The sequence below is a fragment of the Zootoca vivipara genome, chromosome 8, assembly GCF_965207765.1.
Source record: "Zootoca vivipara chromosome 8, rZooViv2.hap1.1, whole genome shotgun sequence".
Classification (NCBI taxonomy): Eukaryota; Metazoa; Chordata; class Lepidosauria; order Squamata; family Lacertidae; genus Zootoca; species Zootoca vivipara.
The window spans coordinates 59,159,540-59,183,520 of NC_142591.1; the positions used below are offsets into that span (position 1 = coordinate 59,159,540).

Here is a 23,981-nt window from a genome sequence, read left to right on the forward strand (position 1 = left end):
TTGGTTCCTGAAAATGTATTGCCCATCTCTTTTTGTTTTGGTAACATATGGAATTCATGTTCAAACTCTCCTAATAAATAACACTATGAGAGATCAGTTGCCTTTGGCTTAGAGCATTTCCGATCTGACAAACAACCTCTTATTATTGGTTGGTATGCAGAATATGCTAAAACATGTCTCCATTCCAAGCATGTTATTTTTAAAGGCATCTTATTACACAGAACGTGATGTGAGAATTATGGCTGTAGCTTATTTTAGAGTCTGAATTACCCTTCATAACTGGGCTGGACTTAAATCCAGTTTACTCTTTTACTTACCAGAAATACTGAAGAGAAGATCAAGAGTAGCTACACAGGACATTTCAAATAGTCTGGTCTTACAGGTGGAAGAAATAATTTATATACTCTGCTATGCTTCTAGTTAAGACTTGTTATTCTATGACAGATAGGTATAATGGGATTCAAGATATGAGACACAAATGCATTATGAACTTACCTAGCACACATCACTGAAATGACTGGCAGTGTTGAATAATTCCTTTTAAAAGTGGCATATACTGAATTTCTTCCTGACTTATCTTGGGAGGCCAAAATACACATTGCATTTAAAATATTGTGAATAAAATGTGCTTGCACTGGCTTTTATTCTGAAGGAAAAATCAGCTGATTTGGAAAGTGCTTCTGCACCAGTTTCCTGCTGACCTCCCTCCACCCCCACTGCTATGTGCAAACAGCAAGTTTAAGGTCAAGTAGTACTTGGGGGTGGTAGTGTGCATTGGCCTTCAGAATGTAGCCAGTTGATTGTCACTCCGGAAGCATCAAAGTTTAAGACATTCAACTGTTCACACTTTAATCAGAAAAAGTCATATTTCATCTGTCATGAATTTGTGTCGCTCTTTGTCATATAATCAGACAAGGTGAAATATACCCCTTTCTTGGATTAAATATGAATACAAAATAGAATTAATATAAACAATTAATAGTACAGAGGCAACAGAAGTGAAATAGATATTACAGAACCAAATTTGCTAAGATGGTTTCTTTTTAACTCGCATCAATTAGGAAACAGAGGTGGAAGAATGGTTTCAACGTTTTAATTCAATTCAAATCTTTATTGCTTAGCTAAGCCATCTCAAAAAAACTGAAAGTGCTGCACAAATCAAATAACTACCTAGATTTGCTAAAATGTAGTCATGAGTGAATCTATATTGAGGGGTTTTTTTGGGGGGGAGGAATAGCATTTGCTATTTTTGTCTATTTTCTTTGCTTTCCACAAGTCCCAAGAGTATTGCATCAGCTTCCAGTAAAGTTGTGTCTGTTTTGGCTCCCAAGAATCTAGATGAAAGTTCAAGGTCAGTAATTCTCAGTCGGACTTTGGATCCCTTCTGATATTTCCTGGTGAGAAAAAGGGGAAAAAATTAAGCACTGTTTGTACTTACATCTTCTCACATACGGCATTTAAAATTTGGTAATACTGTAATGTGACTGTGTTAAATTCTTTTATTTACTGTATGATATCCTTTGTGATCTTCAATAAGCTGCTTCAAATGAAAAGCTATTTTGTTGTGGTGCTTGTCACCCAAGGCACAGATCTTCATGGAGCCTCATTTTTTTTACATAGTTTGACAATAAAACAAACATCAAATCACAGAACACATCTATGGCCTACAATCTGAGAGGACCCCTCATAAAAATTATGAGGGCCCTTAAGGATCCATGCTTTCGATTCACGTTTTTGTGTTGTGACAGCACTAGAAAGTACCAGCACCATAATTTTAGGGTTCAGTCAATGAGATCTGTGATTTGATGGTGGTTTGAGAGAGGGGGAAACTATGGAGAAAATATCCAATTTCAAGGGTTTCCATTTAACTTAGTCTGGCCTTTGGGTGCGTGCATCTCTCTCCTGACTGCTGCAGTACCTCACTGTCTCCTTCCTGGTCACCTTGTAGCACTGATAACAGTAACAAGGAGCTATATACCTGAAGACTATATTGCATGGGTAGGCAAACTAAGGCCCGTGGGCTGGATCCGTCCCAATCGCCTTCTAAATCTGGCCCATGAATGGTCCGAGAGTCAGTGTGTTTTTACATGAGTAGAATGTGTCCTTTTATTTAAAATGCATCTCTGGGTTATTTGTGCAGCATAGGAATTCGTTCTCCCCCCCCCAAAAAAATAGTCCGGCCCCCCACAAGGTCTGAGGGACAATGGACCAGCCCCCTGCTGAAGCTTGCTGACCCCTGATATTCTGATCAGTCAATGCAAGCGATATCTGGAAACATTCTATTGTTATCCTACCCTGTTTCTCCGAAAATAAGACATAAAATAAGCCGTAGCAGGATTTCTAAGCATTTGCGCAATATAAGCCATACCCCGAAAATAAGACATAGTGATAGGCGCAGTTCTGGAGGGCACCAAGGAAGAGGCTAGGCTGGACATGTACCGTTTCCCCTATTTTAAGACGTAGTTATAAAAATAAGCCATAGCAGGATTTTTAAGCATTCAAGGAATGTAAGCCATATCCCAAAAATAAGACATAGTGATAGGCGCAGCAGCAATGCCAGCCGTGGGAGGAGGAGGGGAAAAAATAAGACATGCCCTGAAAAATAAATATAAGATAGTGTCTTATTTTCGGAGAAACACGGTAGGTTCTGCCACCACCAAGTTCCTCTATGGTTACAAGAAAGGAGAAATCTCATCATTAAAATATTGAAATGCCAAATAGGTTACTGCATGTGAAAATTTCAGTTCTGACTTCCAGTTGCACTTTCCCTCACTTATGTTTTGTGATAGCCGGAGCCAAACAAATATTAGTTTTTGCCTTGAAGACTCTCATTTACTATGCACCCAAAGGAGCCTGCTTGTCTGAACAGGATACAAAGAGAGCAATTAAATCTGATTTTGCAATTCTGCATGAGGGGGTGATTTGAAAGCTTTTCACTCGGAGATTTTTATTTTTACGGTACTTTTTTACATTTCCCCCTATAGGCATTCCTTAGCCAATTCTCTCTAGAAATTGCTTTGCTTTCTTAGAAGGAATTCTCTGTGCTAAGGCTTTGACATTATGAATGCAAAGCACACTGAATCTATCATATGTTTTGGTATGGACTCATGCTACAAAAAAAAAAAACCCTTACCCGTATATAACCCTTACCCGTGTATAAGACGACTGGGCGTATAAGACGACCCCCAACTTTTGAGAAGATTTTCCTGGGTTAAAAAGTAGTCTTATACGCAGGAATATACTGTAGTTCTTTATAGCTGAAGCTTCCTGGCTATTACATACACCCCATCCCACTAACACCTGCCATAGCCTTGAAATTAGGAATGAACCTAATTAATGAGAGAACTCTCACTACAGCTAGTTGGAAAAACTAGTTGTTAGTTACTGTTGTAAGCCATGCCACTATAAAGTTTTTGCTTTGTTTTACTCATCAGCAGGACTTCCAATACAGTTATACAGTACAGTTGAATTTATAACGTAGTATTCAAAGCCTAAAACAACTATCATAAATCAGGCCACAATGGAGTCTCCAGTGTAGGGGTAGCCAATGCATTGCTCCCTACATATTGTGGGCTATACTGTGGAGCAGCTCCATCCCGCATGGCTAATGGTTGGTGATGATGGGAGATGAAGTTCCCAACATCTGGACTGGAGAGTACCACACAGACCCAGGAAAATTCAATATACAAGTCAAGATGAGTGCTATCACAGGATGTTTTGGTCTCTCTCCCCAATCCAGATGAACGGCCAGGCATGCAACAGAACACACTTCAACCGGATTTTCTGTGATGAGATATTCTGATTTTTAGGACAGCTGAGAATAATTATTATTGCAGAATTGCTTATTTTCTAAGAACATCTTTTTGTATGGTAGAAAGGGGGGGTAGCATTATACATGTCATTTTCATTCAAATGTACACAAAGCCAATCTCCTTCCCAAAGTACTGGAAGGCGGACAAAATAATACCATTTAAAAAAGAAAGGCCCACGTGGGATTCAGAAAATTACAGATTTGCTAATCTAAGTGCTATAAAACAGGCACACTGCTGAAGACATTAAGACTTAAAGAATTAATTGTATAAAAGAAAAAGCCGTATGAAAGAAAAATCTGCATGGCTTCTGCAGCAGGCCACTTTTGACATGTGGGCAGATCCACATTAACTTGACACCATTTGGCATCAGGTGAATCTGTGCCTACCAGAAAGCAGAGGAGCCTGCATTTGGTGCTATATTTTAAAAAGCTTTCAGTAGGGATCGACTTCAGTCAGGAGCTTCTGAGTGAAACCAATCCTAGCAGTGCTTAGACTCAGCACCATTAGACTCAGCACCAAATTTAAGCAGTACTGAATGTAAGCCCTGATGTGAAGGAACAATCAGGAATGCACACCTGCTGCTGCAACTTTAACCTGTCTCACACCTGATGTCATATGATGACAGGTAGTGGGGTAGCTGGTTGAACATTTTGCCCACGGACCAGAGGTTTCCCTGACATAGGGTGATATCCAACAAAATCTTAGTGAAGAGTAGATCCACTAAAATCAATGTTCCTAAGACAATTGATATGTATGCCTAATGTCAATTAAAAATAAATATATTTTAAAAAATGCATAAATAAAGCATTCTAGCCTGCAAACTCTCTTTTAATAAGACGTTTTTCAACAATAATCTGTATACTGTTGCTGCTGCCAATTTAAAAAAAACTTGTGTGCTATAGAATGTTGCATCTAGAGAGATTTTTTCCAGGGGGTGGGGGTGGGGAATCACCTTTCTTTTCTTTTTTAAGGCATATCTGCCTCCCTGCGGGACTTATATACATTTTCTTTCAAATCAAAGATGAAATCTGTAACCTTTTCATTGTGACAAAATGCTGAAGAATTTGACAACTGAAACTCAGGAAAAGTAACTCCTGTCATCGCAAAACTTGTATCGCATGTGATTATGTCGTTAAAAAATAGTTAATGCCAGTCACCTTTCAAGGCAGTATTATAGAATTTATCACCTAATTTGACATGAAACGCCATCTCAAAAGGACAGTGACAGGAGATAACTGTCTCTTTCCTTCAGACTGTCTGAAGTACCAACACATCTATGCATAACATCAAAATAACTCTTCCCTGCTCTCCCAGCTATATGTTTCCAGTACCATAAGGTTTCAAGCACCAGGGCTTGAATAGCAAAAAGACAGAAGCAAGCAAGCAAGCACACATGCCCAGAGCCCTTAAATGTCACAATAGCCAGCTTACATCAATACATCTTTCTGCACCCCATATTATTTTCTGGTTCTGGAGGGTGAAGTTGCACAATGCTAAAAAATGATGGGCCGAACCATAATTCTCCCCACAGCCGCCAGTGTGCGCAAGCAGATATGTAACAATGTGCAAACCTTTCCCAGTGTAAGATCTGTGAAACTTGAAAATATTTCACTGAATCCAAGGATATGTTTCGCCTCTCATTACTATTTAACAATAATGATGTGGGAAACATTTTATTTGTTACCACTCTGAATGTAATATTTCAGTTGGATGAAAAGCAATGCAAGTTGCTTTGTGTGTTCATTCAAACTGTTTTTAAACCTATTTTTAGTTGCTTTATTGTATATCTTATTGTAAGTACCTTGAGATTAATAAAAAACAACTTCACAATGAGAATGTAAGGCAACAAGAGCTCTAGCTGCTGTTTTACGAATGTTTTCAAATTTCAAGGAGTTTTCTTTTTTTAATGTAACTAGCTATTCCATTAGCCAAGTCAGTGGATTGTCTGTTCTTAAAAGTCCCATTCTGAGGGAGCATAATGATTACTGCAGTGGTTTGCACCTTGAAAAGAAAAAGAATGACATGCTATCTGAGGTATAGAACTGACAAGAGGAGCCTGTATTCTGCAGTGTAGTTCAAGGCTGCTGTTAAGCTGAAATTTCAGCAAATGAATGGGTTTGTTCTTAAGCATCTCTCACACTTGAATTTCAACAGAATCAGGTCTCACACAAGCGAGCATAGTGATGATAGGGACTCCCACCAATGATATGGCTCAGCTTCCTTTGGTCATGTAAGTTCAGAGCTATGTTGGTGCTCCCAGAGGCTCAGGTTACAACAGACTACTTTCTTGATACAGGAAGCTGGGCTACCAGGAGGATACAACAATAGTCTGCCAACATTTGCATTGGTTCCCTATTTATCTTGTCTTCTAGGTTCAAATCAAGAGCTATTTTTGATCCCCACAACCCAAAAATTGTTATGGTCCAAATACATAAGACTGCACATTCCTGTATTAAGCAAGATACATTTCTGCACTCTCTCTCTCTCTCCCCTAAACACTGTTAAGTCCTTTCTATTTCAACTTTTTCAGCAACAATGGTGAATCAGGAAGGATGGCAGTTTCAAAGTTTGAGGTTTTAAGCTTTCTTACATTGGATTTAAAAATGGGATTCGTGGTTACATCCAATGTTGCATGTGCAGAAGGCAGCTCATGCAAGCAATCTTGCCCTTCTCACCCCCACCCCCCTGAAAAGCTTTCCCAAGAGCCTGAAGACCTCGTGGACATTGTGAGCTGCATCTTGCAGAGCTTCATGCGAGGAAACTTGCACCACATAGACAAAGCTCCCAGTTTCTCCTTCCACTGTAAACCAAAACCCACAATTGTCTGGTAGGTCCTCCAACTTAGTGGAGAGGGTACAGGTAACTTCAGAGAAGCAGAGAAAGATTTGTTATGTAAACTGCTGTTGACTCAAGCACTATTGGGTGTACCCCAAGATCTTTTGTACTTTTCTAATTTTGTGGATACTTACTCCAAGCCTCTGGGAAGGGGTAACCAAGACAAAGAGAGATGTTTTTTGTGTGGCTTTTTTATTATTTTTCAAGAAGAGATTCTATTCCACCTCTAGGGTCAAAACTCCTGTAACTCATGTTGTTAAATCCTGAACTTACTGAAGTGGCATTGATACCTAGAACTGAAGCAAGCCACATGACTATGCTAACTATGTGAAGCATACCTCGTAAGACTGTCTGCTGGAGGAGTATGTTATTAGCCAGGCTTGGCTGAAACAATCCACTGCTCACAAAACTACTTTAAAAGTACAGTCTCCACTGGAGGGGGGGGGGAGAGAGTCAGAAAACTAAAACAATACATTATGCTACATTCCCATCTCTGCAGCAGTTACCCACCACAGGCAGCACTTTGTCTTCAACAAAGAGACTCACATTCTATGCTACTAAAATCTCTCTATTCTGGCTAATACTGTAAGAACGCCAAGAGGAACATCTGTGTGCTCAGAACTATACAAACCCAGCTTTAAATAAAAACCCTCACAAACAATGCCCATGTGATTGCTTGGTTAGGGGGCACTCCTACATTCTCTTCCCATATCCTCAAATGTATATTATTATTTTTATCCAAACGCATGTTGCATTGTCTAAATTAATTGAGTTTCATGAAGTTTATCTTCTGTCACCAACACCAATTTGCATTTCTTTTTATAAGCAACTGCTGTAGACATTAAGCAGAATTCATCACTGAATAGCATTAATGCCATGTATAATGGTTGCAGTTTAATCACAGAATAAAACTAATATAAGATTACTGTAAATCCTAAGGATAATATATATTGTACTACAGAAAATCATGGCAATAGCCACCAGTTTTTCAAACCGTTATAATGGGGGAAATGTTGTAATTCATCATGATTTTAACAAGACTCACAAACACGTATATGCACACAATGAGCTTCAGCATAAAAAACTGCACATTTTAAAAATTATTTATATGGAGGCATAATCTTCAGATATGGGGAAATCAGCTAAAAGTACTTCTGTGTTTTATGGTTTGTGAGGTTTTTATTGTGTCTAATGGTATGTTATTTATCATAGAATTATAGAACTGTAGAAGTCGGAAGGCACCCTGAGAGTCATCTGGCCCAACCCCTTGCAATGCAGGAATCTCAGCTAAAGCATCCATGACAGGTGGCCGTCCAACCTCTGCTTAAAAGCCTCCAAGGAAGGAAAGTCCACAACCTTCCATAAGAGTCTGTTCCACTGTCAAATAGCACTTACGTGTGTTTAATTACTGTTAGGTGCCTTGGTGGGTCTCTTCAACTGAAGGGCTGGGCAAAATTATGTTAATAAATGAAGTCTGAATCAGACACTGTTCCTGAACAGTTAATTAATAAATACACATTTTTAAGCATTGTCAGTTCTAAGACCACCTTGCACCAAACAATAATATGGAAATTTATAGTAATAGGTATTAAAGATGAGAAAACATTAGAATGGGAAGGGGGGAAGCTATCATGTGCACCATGTTAAAGTCTATTTTAATTAACTTAAATGATTGCAAAAAAAAAAAATCAGGATCATGCATATATGAAGTATGGATGCAATGCATACCCTAAATGTAACTTGTCTTCACAGTATTTCTTTCAAACAGGACAAAACTATGTTTTGTAGTTCTTACTGTATCTGGGCCTTGTGCTTTTTGTTTTTGTTATGTGCAACTAAAATAGCCCCCCTACTACTTTTCATATATTGCCTTTTTGAATGATTTTGAATGATTGATGTTATTTAGGATGTGTCAGAGCAATTTGATCTGGGAACTGTTGGCTCCCACAAGGGGTTTTCTATCATCTTCTTCTCCAATAAACATATAGTACAGCAGATCTTCTGTGGGTCTTAGTCTGATACCAAATCTGTCTTTTCAGCTCATGAAATAGGTGTCACAGGTTCATAAGTTCCCACTGTGAAGTCCTTCAAGAGTGTGTGCTTAACACTTAGGAATATGTGGCTGTATTACAGAACTTGGCTACAGACCACAATTATGCAGTACACTCTAGAATTAAGTGAGTAATGGTTAATTGTGTTGTACTGTATTTTTTATATTTTGTTGGAAGCCACCCAGAGTGGCTGGGGAAACCCAGCAAGATGGGCGGGGTATAAATTATTATTATTATTATTATTATTATTATTATTATTATTATTAGTAATAGTAGTAGTAGTAGTAGTTGTTGCTGTTAAAAAATGGGGGTTTTGAGGATCACCATACAGTCAAAGTAAATTAATTTAAATTTTACATGGATGCAATTAATAATGTTCACAGTTAGTAATAAAGAATACTTGGTTTGAGTCAAGCATAAAGGTGTCCCTAAATAAGTCGATAGTGTGCTAGGATTACTGCATATTCTATTTATTATAGCACCACCTATAGGCCATGATCAGAGTTTTAGCTCTTTGCCTTGTTTCTCTCAAGCACAGCCGGTTGAGGTCCCAGGCAGTGGTGATTCAGCTGGCTCCATCACAGATCCTAACAAGATCATTCCACATAAGGGGCAACAAAAGGGGACATTAAGGAGGCAGGTAGACTTCTTCACAGTCTCTGTTCATCGAAGTCCCCTGCTTGGTAACATCTCTTCCCCCCCTGCCCCCCCCCATCCTAAAACTGTTATGGGAATCAGCTGCATGAAACAATTCAGTACTGCAAATCAAGATGTGTTTTCTTAGTTGTGCTACTGCAACTTTGTAAGGAGGACCATGTTCCTGTCACATGATGGAATGTCCCAAAGTTTAATATGATAGCTCAGCCAGTAAAGCATGAGACTCTTAATCTCAGAGTTGTGGGTTTGAGCCCCACGCTGGGCAAAAAGATTCCTGCATTGCAGGGGGTTGAGCTAGATGACCCTTGTGGTCCGTTCCACCTCTAAAATTCTATTATTAAGTCCCATCTGTAATTTTTAGGTGATGCAGCCTAGACACAAGCCTACAACATCAGTGAGAACCAGGCCCAAGGAAGACTAAATTTCAAGATCCTGTCCCTTCTTTAAAAAAAAATTAAGCAGGGCTTGTGCCCTGAAAATGTTGTATGAATTCAAGGCAGGATCATAGAATCAAAGAGTTGGAAGGGACCACCAAGGGTCATCTAGTCCAACCCCCTGCAATGCAGGAATCTCAGCTAAAGCCTCCATTGACAGATGACCATCCAACCTCTGTTTAAAAACCTTCAAGAAAGGAGAGTCTTCCACTGCTGAGCAGCTATTACTGTCAGAAAGTTTTTCCGGGAATCTCCTTTCTTGTAACTTGAAGCCATTGGTTCGAGTTCTACCCTCCTGAGCAGGAGAAAACAAGCATGTTCCCTCTTCCATGTGACAGCCTTTAAGAACACCCCAGATTGTTCAGATTTCTAAGGGTGAGAATCACACTGCCAAGAACAAGAAAAAAGCCCACCTTCAGCTGGCGAGGGTTATCAGTCATTTCACAGCAGAGTACATTAAGACACACTACACAAATCATATACCCGAGTGTGAGCAAGATTAATTGAACCTCAGTATCTCTCTTTTTATTTGCCATCTCGGAAGGTGCTTGAAGCTTTCCCACAATATCAAGTTGCCTCTGTGTGTGGGTGTGGGTGTGTACACACCAAACACCTCAGAGATAATTCATTTCACTTTCAACCACTTTTTCAAACAAACTTTTCTAAACAAAAGCATTTATCTGCATTTAAGTGGCAGGTGAAATTCTAGCACACTTCTCAATAAAAAGAACAGAGCCGCTTTACTGTTCAACAAAAGATTGAGGAAAGTATTGGCAGTACCAGCAATCTAGAAATACCCTTGGGGTAAAGAATTATTCTGAAAGTTTTCTCACACTCAGACAAAAGGGGGAAAGCAGTGCGTATAAAGTGATTCTATCCACTGATGTACTGGGCCATCCAATCCCTCGTTAAACACTTTGAGACATCTAAATAATGTTAACAGTTGGCTCTCTGAGACATGAGGTGTCTGATTTGGAAACCTAAACAGGAAAGCAGATATTGACTGCAGTTTATGATAATTGCTTTCTTTTAAAATATATTGTTTATTAAGATCATAGTTTGAATAGCATTTAATTGTGAAGTTACTAAAATATTATTATAAAAAATATAACAAATACCAAGGGGATATCAACATGGAACCAAACAAAAATTTCTAAAAATCACCATCTAATAAATTCCAAATCAGGTTCAGATATAAAAACAATTTAGTATTCAATACTTAGTTTACAACTTTAAATCAGCTTTTGCCATTCCACTGCCCATTTTTTCAAGGCTGTTCATTTTACTATCTTTAATTGCTCTCATATCATATTTAATCATTCTCTTTCATTTGGTTCTTTGTTTACCTCTCAACACATAACAAAGAATTCCAGTGGTGCTTAATACATATATCAGCTATTTCTGAAACTTATGGCAAATTTGCTTTATATAATCAACAGATTGAGGTTGAATCCTGACGAGACAGAAGTATTGTTTGTAGGGGACAGGGTAGGTGGGTCAGGGTGGGCTCCCTGGTCCTGAATGGGGTAGCTGTGTCCTTAAAAGATCAGGTATCCAACTTTCGGATCAATTTGGACTCATAGCTGTGCATGGAAGTGCAGGTTAACTCTGTGTCTAGGGCAGCTATCTACCAACTCCATCTGGGATTCTGGCTGAGACCCTATCTGTCTGCACACTGTCTTGCCAGAGTGGTACATGCCCTGGTTATCTCCCGCTTTGATGATTGCAATGCGCTCTATGTGGGGCTACCTTTGAAGATGACTCAGAAACTACAACTAATCCAGAATCCTGTAGCTAGACTGGTGACTGGGAGTGGCCACTGGGACCATATAACACAAGTCCTAAAAGGATCTTCACTGGCTCCCAGTACATTTCCGAGCACAATTTAAAGTGTTGGTGCCTCTCTGCCTATATGGAAGAAACATCCATCACATTGTTGCTGAACAACTTGTTTCGGGTACTAGAGATTTTATGAAACGTAGGCCTTCCTCTTCCATAAGAAAGGGCATTTTGCTCAATACCAAGATCCTCTCATGCCTCGCTATTTACTTTTCAAGCACTCCTTATCCCAGAAAGTTTATATTAAAAACTACAAGAGGCTCAAAAGTGTAATGCACTGTGTCACTGGAGCCTGATCTGAACAATGGCTGGTATTATCACATGGAAAAGTCTAGTACAACTGCATATTAAATATCCCGTTGTGCTTCTGGCCTTTCCTTGCACTCCCCACTTTAAAGAAAATGTTCCCTGCATAATTTTGAAGAAAATGCTGAATGAAGTAACAAAGTCTGAAGTGGCTTAGGGGAAGGCGTTGGTCATTTACTGTTGACAGCCTGGCTTTATGTTACACACAGTATTTTTAGGCTTTTCACTAATCCCTCTTCTTTTTCATTCAAAACCTTATGTTACTTGAGAATTTGACAGGAAGTTTCATACAGACAAGGCTTTCCACATATTGGCAGCTGATGACCAGATCAAACACCCGGATTGGAAGCTTTTATCCAACAAAGACTAAGCAAACAAATGCAAACTTTATTCTCTTTCTACAAAGTAGAGGGAGGAACACAATTTTCAAGTTTCATGAGTAACCCCATGGGACCCACTGAAATAGGACTGTGACATATGTATGATTGAACCAGTACTGCAAAATGTGGTTTATTCTACTTATCTTTGGGAAAACTCATTTATGACATTCCTGCACTGCAGGGGGTTGGACTAGCTGACCCTCAGGACCCCTTCCAACTCTACAGTTCTATGATTCAATGAACCTATTCTTCCCCACAAGCCTTCATATGACAGCTGATGGTGGTGGAACACTGAGGGGTGGGGTGGGGAGAGAGACTGTGTTTGTCACCTACCCACCTTGTCGCCTTCTTAAGGAAACAGCTGCCAGAAAAACTGTTAAGGGGTTTCTGACCTTTTGCCTCCCGTTATAAAAGTGTGTGGCCACTGTGGGATACAAACTGGCTTTTTGATAAGTGTTATGTTCTCTTAAATAAAATTAATTGCTGAACTATTAGTGCTATAGTAGTATTATAAACTTAATTCTATATTATGGTTGTGACTCTCACCTTTGTACAATAGGAGACATTCCAGCCATGCAAAAGTCAGAGGTTTCTATACAAACACACATACATTTTTCCATCCAGGCAAGCAAGATGCACTATCCAATTTCAAGGACACATTCTAGCCAGGCAATGGCTCTTGGGGAGGGCTCAGAGCAGGGCTGATGAGGGATGTAGCCTGGGGAAAAGTTTTTTGGGGGGGTCACATTCAGTGGTGGCTTACAACTACCAACAAACAATTATACCAAACAAGAATATCTACACCCTGAACCAATTTCTTGGTTCACTGCTCCCATCACTCCCTGTTGCTGCAGAGGAAACATGTATTTCCTCTCTGCTCCTCCAGCCAGTTAGTCATGTTACAGCTGGGGAGAAGCCAGAGATGTTTGGGGATTTCACCCAGTGCTGGTCATCATACAACTGATGGGCGAATGAAAGATTATTTGTTGTGCTTTTTAAAAAACCATAATGCACCATATTCTCATATCTATCTTTTCAGTATGTCTGACTTCTGGCTAGAGATATAAACCTTTTTGATTGTGCACCAATTGTAAATTCTTCTGAAGTTCCAAAGCTGATGTCAGACCCCACTGACTGAATAGTGCAGCTGTCAGTGTAGGCAAAATGGTTCCTGTCCTAATCCTGTTCTGACCTCCGAGTGGAGCCTGAGAACCTGCCAGAAAGGTGCTCTCACAGTACCAGACATCAAGCAACAGCTGCACAAGTTGGGCAAATTCAGCAGCTGTTTTTTGTTGTTGTTTTTTAATATCATTCTGGACAGACTTCACATTTCACAATGATTTTGCAGAGCAGAAGACACAAAACATCTAAGAATTCCATGAATGTCTTGTTTTATTCAGAAGAAGATATAGAGAAATTGCTTTCACCGCTACCCAAGTTCTTTTCAAATTTCATGACTGATGCTCTCTCTCCAAGGCACTACTGCCTTATTTTTTGTTTGTTTTTAATCTAAGTTAGCTTTAAGAAACAGACCTGAAAGAAAAAGACATTCATATGCCAAAATGGAACGTTAGATGTATTATTTGACTCTCCCTGACTCCTCAAGTGTTCTTACATTATCTCTTCTCTGTTGCTTGCTCTCTGCTTTGTTTGCTTCTTTTTTCTGCTTGCTGTTAAAAGGTTGCACCTTGGGCCCCTCAAAAGTGGGACAAAAAATGAATGTGATACTGTTATCCCCGACATGCTCCCACTGAGAGGAACAGTAGGGCTGGATCTAGACACATCAAAGAAGCGTTTCAGTTAAAAGCGTTGTAAATTTAAACAGATGGGAAAACAGGTAGAGAAAAATGAGACTCTACATGGCCACCTGGTGGCACAATGTTAGATCGCATATACAACACAGATAAATCGCTTTTTCTTTACCAATCTAGCTGAGTCCTAGGATATAAACAGGAGGAAATAAAGGGCTGAGCAATCCAAGCCTGCCCCTGCTCCTGCAGCCTGGGCACTCACAGCAGCAGGTGGTGGTGGTTGGGACACAGGCTGGGCCTGATCAGGCCTGGATTGGGCACTATGCCAGAAGACGCTGGCTGTGAGAAGAGCTCAGGATCCAGGAGATTCCATGATGGGCCCTTTTATTATTTTGCTGTAAATGCCAATAAAAAAATACCCAAATTCTGAACAGTGGACAAGATTGAGGTGCTATGCATCCTGCCACCATCACACACACACACCATATCCTTCTCGGCGCATTGTTTGAGCTCTAGAGATTCTTCTGTATTTCACATGCCTACAATCTAATGAAAACAAAAAGCAACTAAACTTGCTGCCATTTCTACTGCTTTAAAATTAAGCACACAGTAGACAGAAGAGGCAAGCACATTTCTTGCATTCTTTCAGGCAGGGTTGTGGCACTATGCAAGTGCAAGGTAGTTCGTATTCCTTCCCTCAAGGTATCTCACTCACACTATCAGAAACTCTGCAACCAGCATTTAAGAAATGTTCATTAATCTGACACAGTAGTCTGGTATCTTAAAAATGACATCAGAAAGGCTTGTTCCTATATATTCTTATTCATATTCATATAAGAAATAAATGGTATCCATAGTTGCTCTTTGCGCTGTATTCTGATATGGAAAAGCATTTCATCTGGGCTGATTTCAGATGCAGAGGAATGAAGCAAAATAAAAAATACCAAGTTGAAGCAAAAGCAGAAGATCTGAAAGAGAGGCACTTCTCTATATCTAGTACAGTCTGACAAAGCTGACATTTTTCTACAGGTTTAATTAGTCCATCCACTTGTGACTGAGTTTTGTCGAGTACAGTGGCTTGCAACAATGACCATGTTCACTGACAGTTACTCTTCTTTCTGAAACCTTTATAGAGTTTTTAGACTTGCACTGGGAAAATGTCCACCTGCTTACTTCAAGCCTGGGCAGCATCCTACTTTCTCACAACAGGTAAGTACAAGCACAGAATGTTGCTAAGACAGTCAAGACCCTGCCAAAAACTGATACTACGAGTTTCTGCTGTTGTCTTAGGAAAATCCCATTTTATACTGGCCATGGCTTTCAGAGAAGGCCTAATTAAGACACTGTGCAAAACAAAGAAAGATGTGTCTTTTATTCAGCCTATAGGGAGTTACAAATATTGCAAGGAAGCTTTTTAAACAACATGTTGTTCTTTAGACATGGTGTCCAGAGGAAAATTGGTTTACAGTTTCATGCTGTAACATGCCAAGGCTTTGGGTTCTTTTAGTTAGAACAAAGGAAGAGAAAAAACTGAGCAAACTATACTAATAAGATTACAAGGATGCCTAAGGGTTTCAGGTTATATAGATTAAAAATAAGCACCAAAACTAGTAGGAAATTTCTTCTACTCTAGTGTCAATCAGCTCCTATAGAATCCTTGGAAGGCAGACAAAAAGAAGTAAAAATAAAACATTATTCAACAACACTATCACTTAGATTGTGTAAAATATTATTTTGTTAAACCTTTTTACCCAGAATACTCCTTTGCTCTTAAATATGCAAACACATGGGACTGAACTGCTTGACTGATCTAAAGAGTCAAAACTATGGTTTTATAAAATATTTTTTATCTTTGTACACTAGCTTGGGTGGGCTTTGCCTTAAAAAGTAGCTTATTAAGTATTTTAAATATTCAGAATAGGTGAAGTGGCTGCATATAGCATTTGTGCATCCCCCCCACTTATCCCTTCTGAGGCAAAGAAGAAGAAAAAGCAAACCAACCTTCTTACTGAGCCAAATCTGGAGACAGGGACCTTGTTCTATAAGCAGAGTACTTCAACTGGTACAAAATATAGCAGTCAGACTTTTAACTAAGGCTTGTTGTATGCAACGTATCTCAATCGTCATTGACTGCCATTTGTTTCTGGGTGCAATTCAAGCTGCCATTAGCCTTTAAGGGCTTTTAAAGTCATTTGGTGCCAGAATACCTGAAGAATTGTATCATCCCACATGTGCCAATTTGCGCATTCTCATCAACAGCCAAGTCCCTCTCCTCATTCCCCTGCATTCAGAAGTGAGGTGGGTGAGCAGTAGAGCCTGGGACTTGTCAGCCATTGCCCGACACTCAAATAATTTCTTCCTGAGTAGGTCTCTTTGGCCCAGTCACTGCTTGCTTTTTACAACTGGCACTGAAAACCCGTCTCTTCAATAATGCTGATGCTGCAGCTTAAGTATTCCCACCCCCCTGTATTTTACATGATTTGACTGTTATAATTTTAATTTTTATATTGTACACAATTTTACTCTTTATTTCTTTAGTGTAAAGCCACTTTGGGAGCCTTTCAGGAGAAAAAGTGTGGGCTACAAAATAAAACAAATAATAGAAGTAAACTCATTGTAAGTCAAAGCATTGCATTGCCCAACTTCTCCCACATATTAAAAAAAAAACCTACAACACAATTTTGCAACTCAACTGGTCTCATGCTACATACAATAAGGGGAAGCAGCTACAATGGTCAGTGTATGGGTGGCAAATGCCCACAGCTGAAGTTGGCACGTACTGATTGTAATATGCATTTTCATAGTCTATAAACTTATTTAATTATTGTATCTTTAAAAAGAAAAGGGTAGTGGAAAGATTTGAAAGCATGCGTCACAATACAGAAAAGAGGGGGGTTGGGGACTCATTGCAGTCTTATTAGAGGGTAGACAAGACATGGCTTGTCCGTGGGGCTTTTGGGACAGGTGAAGCTGATTACTGTTTATATTTACTACTGTATGACTGATCTACTGCTTGCTGGTGTTGCAGCTATGTGTATATTTAAAAAGGTAAAGGTAAAGGGACCCCTGACAGTTAAGTCCAGTCGCAAACAACTCTGGAGTTGTGGCGCTCATCTCACTTTAATGGCCAAGGGAGCCAACGTTTGTCTGCAGACAGTTTTTCCGGGTCATGTGGCCAGCATGACTAAGCTGCTTCTAGCGAACCAGAGCAATGCACGGAAACGCCGTTTACCTTCCTGCTGGAGCGGTACCTATTTATCTACTTGCACTTTGACGTGCTTTCAAACTGCTAGGTTGGCAGGAGCTGGGACCAAACAATGGGAGCTCACCCCGTTGCGGGGATTCGAACCACCGACCTTCCGATCTGCAAGCCCTAGGCTCAGTGGTTTAGACCACAGCACCACCCGCGTGGCTATGTGTATATTTACTGATGTGTAATTAAATGATTGTTTAATTGTTTTATTGTGATTTTATTTTGTTAGCCACCTTGCAAGTTCTTTTGGATGGAAAGGCTAGGTAGAAATAGTTTACTTAAAATATTTGATACTAATAAATAAATGGGTCAGTAACTGAATAAGGCTAACCTAAAAGCCCCACTGAAAAACTCAGAAGCTTATGAAAATATGGAAGCATATTATCAACAATAATAACCAGAAATATACATTCAAAAGTTATCTGCCCTCTAATCTCCTAGTTTTCTCTTATTATTATGGCACCCACCTATCCATGCTAAATGTTGTGTATATATCAATTTGTCAATATGTAGGACTGTATCTATATTGTGTATGTGTGTGTGATATATATATATATATACACACACACACACATATCGCGGTGGCTTAGACTCAAAACTAAAGTGACCAGTTAAAAAGCAAAGAGCTAAGAGATCAGTCAAATTGATCAAGTGAGCTGAAATTATATCTGACTTTACATTCACTACAGCCTTGTTTTCCAAATTCAAGTTCATCACCAAACTTGCAACAAACATTCTTAGGCCCTGAGGAGAATCGTGACTTTCAAAACATCTGCACTGGAAACAGGCATTTGCATTAGAGGATTTTCAACTGGTACCATGAATGTCAACCTTTTTTATGCTGAAAGCAAGGCAGCTGCAATAAAAATAATTTATTGCCAGGAATGCGATTACCACCCTAGCACACTTACCACTTAAGGTTTTAAACTTATGCATAATAATGCTATAAATATTGAGCTCCTAGCAGCTCAGCCTAGAGGGATGGTAAAACATACATATGTGCCACAGCAGTAAGTCAGTTATGAGAAAGAAAGAGACAATGGTATTAGAATATGAAAAGAGGCAGGAAGGCTAGATACAAAATGTACTCCCCAAACTTGGCTCACAGTCACTGAGAAACTAGATCGGGAAATACAAAACAGCCAAATGTACAGCAATGGAAAAATGCTGAAACAGGTAGGATGAAGAAGTTCATATCACTGATCACAGCTTCCCCCCCTTATATGTATAAAAGTATCTACCTTGTTGACCTGTCAGTCTCACTTATCCATCCTCTACTTCCACTTAATATCATTAAAGTCAAGCTTTCAAGGACCTAGACACTGTAGAGAAAACCACCTATTTTCCCCCCTGAGGGCGGTAACCAGATGTCAATAGCTGCAGCTGTGACTACATAATTACCTGTTTGCATTAACAAAGACCACAGTTTAGATTTAATAGGTCAGATGACAATGCAGCAAAATGCATTTACCCTATGATTACCCCTTTTCAAACAGTCTCTCACTCGCAACTTCGACCCTGGGAACATTGCAGGCACAGACTTGGGTCAATAAGAAACATTGGCCGGCACAATAGGCCTTGCCTCAAACAGCGCTGTTGACAGACACCAGCACAAAGGAAGTGAATAGAGTCCCCCTCAGTTCTCACACAGAGCGAAGAATGAGTCAGTGTACTGCTGCTTTGGTGCTCTGTTTGTACAGTGTATACAGCTTTTGTCCTCAGCCACTGTTCCCGGCTCAATGGGGGCTAAAGAGCCTAGGAAGTGAAGGAGGAAGAATGGCGCTGCACTCTCTTCTGCAGCCAACAGAATATCCATGTGCACATGACAAGGTCAAATGAGAAGCCTAAAGTCACCAGTTGACACTCTCCCACCTTAATTACTCCCACAGCACCTCTGCTCTTCCCCTAAAGATCCAGCAGCAGGGACTTGGAACAACTTCTACCACTAGGATGTGAGCTTAAGATTCATTTGTCTGATTTTCTCTCTATCTAGTTAATCCTGGTGCCTTGGTACATTACTGCTTTGTCAGACACCTGAGAACTGCAACTTCTAAAAGAATACAAGTGTCCTGGGACGTTGAGTGTTAAAAGTGCACAAAGGTTGCAATCCTAACCCACTTACCTGGGAGTTAGTTGTACTGAATTATTTACGAGTAGAAATGGTTCAGACTACACAGATAGTAGAGTCATAGCCAATGCTTTTTTCTGGCAGTACACAATGGTACGCAGTAACACCACCTTTTTTGGGGGGGGGGAGGCGGGAAGGCTCTTGGACCACATCAGAGCATTGCGCCTCCTTCCCCAAGTCCAGAAAGTATTTGCCCAGCTTAGGAAAGGAGACGTGATGCTCTGATAGGATTCTGGAGCCTTGCTGCCTCCTTCCCAAAGTCGGACAGGGGAGGCCTCTTCACCTGAGCAGCAGTGCCTTGGTAGGTGAGTAGGTGGGCAAGGGAGCGTCAAGCAGCTAACCTGCCCTTAAAGCTCAGAACCCCCCATTTCTCCCAATTTTTAAAAAGCAAATGTGGAACCAGAAAACATGAGGCCTTCTCCATTTCTGAGGCATGTTTGGTGGCAACATGCAAAAATGGTTGCTTTGTTGCAGCACCCCATATGTGGAACTTGCTGTCCCAAGAGGTTTGATCATCTTCCACTTTGTGTTCCACCAGCACTTACAAGACTCTTCTTTTAGAGCAGCCTATGATTATGAGTTGTTCTCTGGTTAGTACTGGCTCTCTGGACCCCATTTTTTAATGCTGCTTCATTGAAACTGTGTTATTAAGGGTCCTCACGGGGAATTGGTTGGAGGTCACATACAGCCAGAGCCAAAAGTATACAAGAAAATTCCTTATTTCTGTCCATACCACCATAATCTCTCTCTTTCCCTTTATTTTCTATAGGGGAGAAGGTGTGAAGCAGGGGGGGGGATGGCTACATGTCTGGTGACCCTACCCCAATCTTTCTGCTCAAGAGGTCTTCGACCTGGCAACCAGGAAGTTCTATCCACCACTGATGGAAGCACCACCTTTGTCCCAGCCTATACAGCCTCTAGGCAGGCATCCCCAAACTTCGGCCCTCCAGATGTTTTGGATTACAATTCCCATCTTCCCTGACCACTGTTCCAATTAGCTAGGGATCATGGGAGTTGTAGGCCAAAACATCTGGAGGGCTGCAGTTGGGGATGCCTGCTCTAGGCAATAGGAGAAAGGTGGCACAAGGTGGCACCAGCTGGGAAAGGACTCAGAATGAGTGAGTGACATACCCAGTGCTTTTTTTCTAGAAAAAGAGGTGCAGGAGCTCCCACCTTTCTTTGACAAGACAACCCTAAATTGCTGAGCTTCTTTCAGGAGGACACCAAAGTCCTCCTGAAAGGACTTTTTTAAGGGAGTCACCAAAGTTATTGAGCCGCCATGAACTGGTTAACATTTAGTTCATTTCAACAGTGCATGTGGCTCTGGTGATCCTTATGTTAACCCATCTACATGTGCAAGCAAAGCATATGAGTTCATTTAGAAAAAAACTGAGTAGACCCTCAAGTACAATGACTATTCTGATGGATCGTGGTTTGCAATGACCTGCACACTGGCTCCAAGATGTAAATTCTGCTAGCTAATGCTTAATTGTCTACAGCACTAAACAAAGACATACTCCAAAAATGGGTACAGATTCATGTCCTCAGCAATTTGGGTAACAGTGTTTTTGTGGAATACTGAGCCACAGAAAGCAGCACCTCAATTTGTGGCTGAAAATAACTTCTTCAGAACAACAAAGTGGGTGGCAAAACAAAAAGTACACTGTAAGGCAACTAAGCGAATAATATGATGTCCACAGTAGATAAAGAGTTATAATTTCCAAAGTATATACTACTATAAATAAAGTTGGGAGTTATTTGCTGGAAGAATGCATAGATTCAGCCTGCAATCACACAGCTACTATGTGTGTGTGCTGTAAAAAAAGAAAAGCTGTCTATTGCTTGACAGTAGACATACTGGCACCACATGCATTGTTTAGACTAAGAGCTATGGTGAATGTGTAACAGCAGCTCTAAAATACTACCCTCTTTGAATTTAAACTTCTTTAAATATAAAATAGCAGCTATTCTCTTAAAAAAACACATACACTTCTATGATACAGAAACAGGACAAGGAAAACCATCTTGTCAAAGATTTCTTTCTGGGATTTCAGTAGTTTGTGGCTAGAAGCGTAAGTATGACATACTTTATTTGCCAGCAACCATCTCAAGTCACTGAAACTCACACCACCTTTTCTTTTGAGGAGGAAGTTAAGGAAAAATGAACACACACAAAAAGAAACTGTTAATAATCAGATAGCTTTGGTTATTCATTGTTCAAAAGAGAAGAGCTTGCAAGGGTGTAAGTCAGCACATCTATTTAACGTATTTTACAAAGCTTAGGAATTCCATCCAGTGAGGAAAGGAACAAGTTACAACAAAACCTTTTTGTTATAGTTTACAATCCTGGTTTACAGACTCTATTTTTGAAACAAGAAGTTTTCCTTTAAATTGCTTACCTTTTGCACAGAAGTTTAAACAAATTTATTTAACTTAAAGTATTTCACTTAAGTCACTGGTTATTACTTGTAAACTAGCTAAAGAATTATAAAGTTTCACAGGAATGTTAGGAGACATGGGGGGAAGGGTTTCAATCCTTCTCCCTCCCATTTTCTCATCTCCTGACCTCCCAAACCAACCCTGCCTACCACTCCCAGTCTCTCCTTCCCTACCTCCAATAGCAGCAACAACTTCAATGATGGACAGAAAGATAAGAAACTCTTCTCCCAGCTTCCCATCCTTTCATCCATCAATGTGGGGTTGTGTAGGGAGTCAAGTCTGCTTTACTCCAGTTGACTGTAGCAATTACTGCAGATCCTCTGAAATGGACTGTGTTACCCACTCTTAAAGCCATGTGCTCAGCTGGCAGACAAAGCACAGGAAATAGACCCAGTACCCACTGGAATGAGAATTCAAAGTGTAACTCTTTCTCCTGAATGTGACAGAGTGTTGGGAAATAGCTGGTGTGTATAATTTAATTTTATCTGACCCCACTGTTGCATGGCAAAAGTATCTAAAACCAGAGACCCAGAACCACATTTGTCTAGTTATTTCAATTCTGTCAGCTCTCATTTCCCTTCTGCTCCCCATACCTCACTTCCCATAAACAGCATAGAAATCTGTGTGAAAGGCCTCTCTCCAAAATCATTTTTCTCTCTTCTGTTAAGACTTGTTTTACACAGTTTGCTTCCTACTCTACCTTGTTCCTTCACCCATTCTGTCTCCTGAGGCCCATCTGATGCATCATGCAATTCCTGCCAGAATGCAGGAGCACATGTGACAGCAGCAGGAGATCATCACCAGCAACACTATGAGTAGATTTTAAAAGTACTAAAAGCAATATTTAGCCATAGCTGCTTGTTTTAGCTCCTTCCCTTTTTCTGGAGCCAGGACAAGCAGGAGAAAAATTCTACACCTGTCCTGCCTCATTAAGAGGCAGAGGGGTAAACGGGTTCCTATACTGTCATAGAAGCCTGTCTATGACATTAAATGCAAAGTATCTTTTATGGTCACTTCCCTTAGCAGCTGGAAAGAAAAGCAAAAAGACTTTTAAGGCAATGTCTAAACCAATGATGAGATTGTGAAATTTCAGTATCTGAGGGGGAACTTGTCTGAAATACATGAATATTCAACTTTTATCACGCATATTAAACTTCCATCATGAATGTTTTACTTACTCGCCATCTACTTCTGGTCGCTTGCATACACAATGAAATTTGCCACCAAAATCTATATACAGATCATCTTCTGTGATGTGGAAAATTTCTCCAATGGCAATTTTGTCTTTGCAAGGTCCCATCTGAATTAAAGGAGAGCGCCTCAACATGGATGCAAAGGATTCCGCCTTCCTGGAAGGAACCTAAACAAAAATAATAATAATTTTTCTCATTCAATGAAACACTATTCTTTCACATATAGAAAAGCAACCATTCAGGATTTTATTTACATAGCATCCTTTGTTTTAGATAATTTGATTCCCAAACTAGTGACCACAATAGGCAGTAATAGCCTACATTCAATGATCCACCTACATGCAGTCAAAAAAATACCGATGCTATTTTTTAAAACCTGATATGTGGAAAAAAGACTGGGATTAAGTGCGTCCACTCTCACACCAAATGAGTGATTGGTGCTGTCAAAACTAGCATGTCACCTATCAATTGCTGTAATGATAAGCTGGGATAACCATCAAGGTGCCTTCCAGATGTTGTGAACTATTAACTCTTATCATCCCTGACCACTGATCACTCTAGCTGGAGCCGATGGGAGTTGTAGCCCATAACATCTGGAAGGCACCATATTGGCTACCCCTCAGCCAAGGACATTTACTTGATTGGGACTGATTATACTGAAGCTTCTTATCAAGGAAGTAGCAGAGGCTGATATATGAATGAGCCTTGCAGCTGCACATGCAGTCCCTTCACTTCTGTGTCAGCAAGGAAACTAATTTCTTATTTTGTTTGAACCAGCTTGGGAGCAAGCCAGAATAGCAAACCAACTTGCAATCATGGTTTCCTATCCAGGCATGTTCTGAAGCTGTTAACCATAGTTCTCTGGTATGGGCAAAACAGGAAACCTGTCATGGCCCCAGAGCC

The 23,981-nt window shown here is 40.1% G+C and overlaps 1 protein-coding gene across 1 annotated transcript in view; it reads right to left on the reverse strand.

Moving 5' to 3' along the window:
- Window positions 1-1,090: 1,090 nt before the first annotated feature.
- Window positions 1,091-23,981, reverse strand: part of MRPS28 (mitochondrial ribosomal protein S28) — a 31,559-nt gene continuing 8,668 nt past the window's right edge. The window contains exons 2-3 of the mRNA XM_088675643.1: window positions 23,064-23,245; window positions 1,091-1,394 (exon numbers count right to left, since the gene is read on the reverse strand). Coding sequence (XP_088531769.1) covers window positions 1,244-1,394; window positions 23,064-23,245 — 333 coding nt within the window. The 3' untranslated portion in view covers window positions 1,091-1,243. The remainder of the gene's footprint in view (window positions 1,395-23,063; window positions 23,246-23,981) is intronic.